Consider the following 6,688-nt stretch of genomic DNA (forward strand, 5'->3'; position numbering starts at 1 on the left):
AAAAAGAAAAGGATATACAAAAAATGGCACAAGATCCTAGGTCTACTCTAGAGTTAAGATGATTGGGCTTATATCGGTTGAACAACTAGAGACAAAATGAGACAATCTGTAGTTGAATCTCCTCCCCTGATTTAGAGATGATGGGACTTTAGGCGGAGAGCCACCCTGGGTTGGGGAGCAGGCATCATGTGACCAGGTACCTGATGTCATCCCAGTGCTGTCAGTGAGCAGTGTCAGCTAGAATGGTAATAATAAACAGAAAGCAGCAGCTACAGCTTACTGAGTTTGGCGGCCACGGGGCTAAATAAATTGCCCAAAGGCAGTGCCCTCTTTCATCCTCCCAACACCCATATAAGACCTAGACTCATCTATCGCTGTTTTTTGCAGATGGAAAACCAAGGCTCCAAAAACCTTTGGAAATCTGCCCAATGTGATACAGCCGTCCAAAGCACAGCTCTGGGGCTGGCATTCGGATGTGTCTGACGCCCAAATCCAGGTCGACTACCTGTGTGTTAAAGAGTGCAGCTGTCTGCATGGTCCTCCAGCTGCCCAGACAGCAAGCCTGGAGGGTCACCACGAGGAGCTGCTCTGTACTGCGTCAGCCTTGTGCTGGGCGCTGGTCTAGTCTGCAGAGCAAGAAAGGCTAGTCCTGAGGCTTTGGAGCACAGAGCGGATCCCAGGGACGGCGGCTTGTTTCCCCCAGTGACCTCATGTCAGGCTGCTGATTTTCTCCCCAAGAATAGCCATCCATCTGAACAGGGCGTCTGAGGATATAGTTCTCCTTCAGCATCTCCAGGCAGAAGCTTGGCAGAAGGAACGCTTCTCCACCCACTTGGTTTCCTACCCTGTGATGGCTCTTCCATCTGGCTCGTTCACTCACTCATTCAACAAATTAGTATCAAGCACCGGCCCTTGCCCCACTGTGGTCAAGGTACCGAAGGGGGCGGGGAAGTGAAATAGATCTCTATGAGGGACACACAGAAAGAGGGCAATCCTAGGGGTCACGTGATGAGGACCATGTCTAGCGCGAGCTTGAAAGGAGAGCTCACCCCTGGATCTGGCAGGAGGGGAAGAGGGATGTGCATTAGGGAAAGCTTGGAGGAGGTGGGATTTGAGCTGGGCCTTGAAGAGAGGGTAGGATTTGAAAATGTGTAACCAAAGAGGACATGCCCGGTAGTGAGAACAGGCACAAGCCTCAAGGTGGGAGCCCATGGTCCTGTCTGGGGAACTGGGAACAGGACCCCGTCTGGAAGATGAGCCACAGAGTCACGATGGCGTTAAGGGTGGCTCAGCGACTTGACCCTGGGATCTGTGGGCTGTGGCACAAGCCACATTTGTCACAGCTCAGCTGCTATGGAGGGGCATCAGGAGAGCGGGAAATGAGGCCCAAGAGGTCCTGGGAAGACACATGCCGGTGCTATTTCTCGGACCCCGTCAGCCCAACGGACCTCAGAGCGTGCCGCATTGGGGCCAGAAGGGAAGCTAACAGAGCAGGTCACCCAGTGATTTCAACTTAAAAAAGGAAAATCAGGAGGACCCCCTTATTCAAAGGGAATCACAGAAAACCCAAAGAGAAAACAACAGATAAGCGGCTTCAGTTAAAGCAGGTTGGGGGGGGGGGGCTTCCCATCCCATCTGCCTATCACTCCCGACAGCAGCATCCTGGGCACCCCTGGGGAATCAGAGGAACATGATTTGAAAACCACTGGTCCAGCCCACCCGATTTTCGTTTTACAGACGGGGAACCTGTGGGGCACCAGACAGCTTGACCAGTGGCTCAGGGCTCCTCTCCATTTTGTACCTAAGATCAGGGAGAAAGCCAAGGTCAGTGCAGAGATGGAGGCGGGAGAGGACCCCTTCTCTTGGTGGGAATGATGCTCCCAGAGATCCCCTTCTAAAACCTGGTGGCAGTTTGTGCTATGCTGTGGCTTATGTCATTGAAGGTGGAGATGTGGCCAGAAAGACAACTTGTAACCACTGCTGTGGGGGTGCAGTGGGTGCTGGGCAAGCACCCCGAAGTCCTAATCTTAAGAGAAGGGCCCTCTGGGTAAAGCAGCTGTTCTCCGTATGTGCTGGGTGTTTTATTGTTTACCAAAGTGTTTTGGGGTAGGATTCTATTCATTCTTACAATTAGCCTGTGAGGTCGATATTATCTTTTTTTTTTTTTTTTTTTACTGTTAATCAAGGGGAGGCTCAGAGAGGCTGAGTGAGTGGCCCCATGTCACACAGCTGGTAAGGAGGCAGAGTCCCCTCGCCCCTGTCTTTTAACCCCAGGCATGGAGAGTAGACTGGGAAGGAGGGAGGAGGGGTGTGTGTGTGTGTGTATGTGTGTGTGTGTATGCATGCGCACATGTGTGTGTGTTTTAGGAGGCTCCCAGAGAAAAGCAGAGTAGGAATGAGGCTGAGAACGTGCCTGTGCATTATTATGCAGCAATTCTGCTCTTTTAATCATGTGCATCTCACCCAAGACTATAAGAGCCCCAGGGGAGGGACTCCTGGGCCCCCCACTGTCCAGCTCAGTGCCTGTCCCAAGACAGGCATCGGGTCAGCGTCACCCGCATGAGTCTGATTAAAGATGGTGCACTTGAGACCTTGTTTCCTCAAACACCAGCAGCTGCCTTGCTCGCAGCGCATCCTGGTCTCTCTGGTCTGACATCTTCCCAGGTCCTCTTCTCCTTTTGCAAATGGGGAGGGACACCTACAGAACTGCTGACGATGCATAAGGGGGAGCCATGAACATGCATCCTGGCTGGTGGGTCCCTGTTGTCCCTCTTCCCCGACACGTGGAGTCATCTCCAGCCTCCCCCTTCGAGGAGCACTGCCCCTGCCTGGGCTCTGCCCGGTGAAGTGGCAACATTACCCTCTGTTCCCGCAGCTCCAGGAAACAGAACTGTCCTGACAGCCGGCCACTGCAGAGGCTACTCGTCTGGGCACTGGAGAAGTCTGGGATCGGTGCCCAGTTCAGTACAGGAATAAAGAAGATATCCAAGCTCAACACTCACTCTGTCACAAAGGTCTGGGCAGATTTCTCTAGCTCCTCGGAAGGAAAAATGTGCTACCCACCCCATCTCCTTTATGACCCGCCCCCTTCCTCATCCCTAGGGAGACACCGAGTTCAGACCACAGGCTTTGACATACACCGGAATCTTCTCAAAGAGGTGGAGCTGATGAGAAGTCCCCAGCCCCGTGCCCCCTCCCTGCCAAACATCCCAGAGACACTTGCCTCTGAGTGCCCAGGCAGACAGACATTCTGGGAGGCCGAGACAGACAGCAGACACTCCTCCAAGGCTTGGCACAGGTGATGTACTGTCTCCTTCCCTGACATTAAGGGAACAGCTTCCTGGCGGCAGCCCCTCCCCGCCCATCCTGCCGCTTGGCTCCAGATGCTAAAGGGGGCCCCTTCCTAGGGGCTTGTCCTGTCCCTTAGAGTTCTGATAGTATTTTTGTCCCCAGCAAGCCTGGCATCAAACAAAACACCAGAGTAGAGACAAGGATGAAAAAGCAGGTCCACTTTATTTACAATGATCATTTGGTGACACACAGATCTTTGGGCTTTTTGTGGCCTTCTTGAGACACACCTGAGCAGCGCCCTCTCCCTCTGCTGGGTGAACACATTCCCCTTCTTCAGCTGGCTATGAGAACCCACCTGCTGTCAGGACCCTTCTGCTCTGACCAGCCTCCACTGGGGGTGGGGGGAAGGGGATATCCCTTCTGTGTCCACTTTCTGGGTAGTCAGTGTCGTCAAGCACCTGCCAGAGGTTCTCCTTACCTCCTTTGAAGACCCCATCTTGGTCCTACTTGGAGGCACCTAGTGGGGAACCCCACACATCTGTCTGTGGAGATGGGGGGTGGAGTCTTCTGGGGGTGCCAGGTACCAGGGCACAATCTTGGGCAGCTGTTACCTGGTCTAACCTGTTGTTCGGGTTGGTAGGACCAGCCCAGTCTTCTCCAGAGGCAGAGCAGCAAAGTCCAGAAGTCCTCCAGGGGGCAGAGAGGCCAGGAATAGGGCCTGTGTGTATGGCAGCGGACTCCCTTCCCACTTTGGACCTGGTCTCATGTCTCTGGGGCCACTATTCGTCCTCTATGAGAATGCCTGCCCAGAACTGGTCCCATCCCAGCAAGGAAGGCTTGACTGGCCGAGGGCAGGACCACCGCTTCCACCTGGCCAACATCCAAGGCCACCCGCCTGGATTTCTGGAAGCTTCTTTCCCCTTCTTTGGAGAGGTTGTTTTGGGAGGGAGGGGGTGGTCTATGGACAAAGACCTGTTGTAAAGCTTATGGACAATTCCACGATGGAAGGCAGTCAGAAACTCCGGACGTGGGGGAAAGGTGAACATCGAATACTTCTGTTGCTCTCCTCCCCTCAGTCCCCCAATAATCAAGGGCATATCAGGCGTCACCCTGAGCCAGGATGAGACAAGGGGTAGACAACAACAGAGACCACGAGGGAGGCAAGGGCGGGGGGCGGGGGCGGCAGGGCACCAGAGGGGAGCCGAAGCGGGCATGGTCAGGACTGGAGGCTGGAAGTCAGGCCGGCCGGGGCTGGGGCCGAAAGTCCTGCCCCCCCCCCGCCCCCCGCGCGCTCTCAGCGCGCCTGGCCCGCCCGCTCCCTGGGCCCGGCCTTCCAGCGGCGGGGCTGCGCGGGCGGCGGCTGCGCCGGGGTGCCCAGCAGGCTGCACGTCCTCAGCTCCCGGGCCAGGCTGAGCACCTCGGGCCGCTCGCGCTCCTCCGCCTCTGCGTCCTCCTCCTCGTCCTCCTCCTGGATGCTGCTGAGGCGCGGCGCCCCACGGCCGCGCTCGGCGGGCGGCGGCCGGTAGGCGCACTTGGCGTTGAGCAGCCAGCGCAGCGGGGCGCGGGGCACAGAGGCTGCGGCGGCCCCCGCGCGGAGGTGCTGCTGGCGCACGTGGCGCGCGTCGCTCTGGCGCTGCAGGCGCTTGAAGTCGCTGAAGGCCGCCAGCGCGGTCTGGCGGAGCAGGCGGGCCAGGGCGCGCGCCTTGTGCGCCCGCGCCAGCAGCACGGCGTGGCAGCGCAGTACCACGGCCTTGTGGCGCGCCTGGTGGCGGTAGACCCAGGCGAAGACGCGCGGGTGGCGCCCGTCCGCTGTGCAGTAGGTGATGCGCGGCAGCAGGTAGGCGTGCGCCGGCCGGCGGCCCCCCGAGCCCCCAGAGCTTCCCGAGGCGCCGCGCTCGCACGGCTGCATGCGGATGCCGTGCGGCCCCAGCGTCAGCTTCATCTTGGTGCCCCCGCCCGGCCCGCAGCGCGCCCAGATCTTGCCCACGGCGTCGTCGGTGCAGCCGTCGCCCTTGGCGTGCAGGGTGACGGCGTTGCCCAGGTACCACACGGTGTAGGTCGGGTCTTCCTTGTTGAGCTCCACTTTCTGGCGCCGGCTGCGGAACACGCGGCCCAGGCGCTCCAGCGGCCAGTCCGGCAGCAGGTCCGGGCAGGAGCGCAGGAAGCTGGAAAGGAGCGACGTGTAGGCGAGTCTCGGACTCAGGCTCTTCGCCTTGCACTTGGCCTCGTCCTCCACCAGCACGAATTTGTTGCGTCTCCAGGGCAGCATCGCGGCGGCCAAAGGGGCTGGGGGCACTGGGAGCTCACGGGCGTCCTGCCCGGCGGCCGGGAGAGGGGAGGGCGAGCAGAAGCCCGCGGCCCCGGGGTCGCCGGCAGCTGGGTGGCGCCGGGGCCAGTCGGTGTCCGGAGATGCCCGGTGCCCAGCCGGGCTGGCAACCGAGATGCCCGGGCGGCGGCCGAGCGTCCGGGAACAGCCTCCCCCGGGAGTAGCTCCAGCCGTCCGGGAAGCGAAGAGGGGAGGGGGCTGGGCGTGGTGGAGGCGCCCCCCAAGCCCGAACAGGGCAATCCGCTGTCCCTGGCGCTCAAACTGCGGCGGCAGGGAGGTCGCGGGAGCTGGGGCTGGCGGCTGGCCGCTCGGAGGGGTAAACCAAGAGCGCGATTGCGGTGGGGACTCCTTCAGGCGTCGCGGCTCCACCTCCCCGGGCTGCCTACATCACCGGGCGGGACCGCTAGCTCTCTTGTCCCCTCCCCTCGCCCTCCTCTCTCTCCTCCCCCGCGCCGGCTCGCGCTGCTCTTCGCCCCAGACCCAGCACAGGCGCGGTGGAACGGGTTTAATCATTCTTACTGGAGGAGTGGGGAAGGAGGGGCCGTTAAGGAGTAGGAATCTTTTGAAATGTACGGGAGGGCTTTGCTAAATGCACATTTCTCTGACCTCCCTGGTGGTCTCCACGCTCCCCTTGGCGCATTCGGGATCCACCTCCTCTCTCCAGGTTTCCTGCTGCCTGTCAGTCACCGCGTATCCCTACCCCCATCTCTGAGTGCTTTTGGGTGGGGTCCTGATGGGGCTGGCCTGGCGCACTTTGCCTCCAGTCTGCACAGCAGAAAGCCAGCTGAGGTGGCCGAGCCCTGTAGTGGAAAAGTACTGTCGCTTGGTGAAGCTTTCTCCTCGGTTCTTCCAAGGTCATGGGCCGGGCTGCTGCGCCTGAGCCGGGAGAGCAGTCAGTGCTCCAGCGCCTGGTAGAGCCCCTTGCTTGGCGGAAGCACAGGGGTACTTTTTGAGGGTGGGGGAATGTTCCGGAGCAGTCCTGGGTCTGTGGGAATTGCAGCTGAAAAGCTCCTTCTGGCCAAAGGGCTGCTTCTGGGCCCTCTGAGGATTAAATAAATAAAACTCCTATTT

The 6,688-nt window shown here is 59.3% G+C and overlaps 1 protein-coding gene across 1 annotated transcript; it reads right to left on the reverse strand.

Annotated features, from left to right (window-relative positions):
- Window positions 1-3,494: 3,494 nt before the first annotated feature.
- FAM43B (family with sequence similarity 43 member B) lies at window positions 3,495-6,387 on the reverse strand. Its single transcript, XM_046013727.1, has one exon. It carries the CDS (start codon window positions 5,558-5,560, stop codon window positions 4,586-4,588), a length of 975 nt encoding a protein of 324 aa, XP_045869683.1. The 5' UTR covers window positions 5,561-6,387; the 3' UTR covers window positions 3,495-4,585.
- Window positions 6,388-6,688: the final 301 nt, after the last annotated feature.

The sequence above is a fragment of the Meles meles genome, chromosome 1 (genome assembly GCF_922984935.1).
Source record: "Meles meles chromosome 1, mMelMel3.1 paternal haplotype, whole genome shotgun sequence".
NCBI classification, from domain to species: Eukaryota; Metazoa; Chordata; class Mammalia; order Carnivora; family Mustelidae; genus Meles; species Meles meles.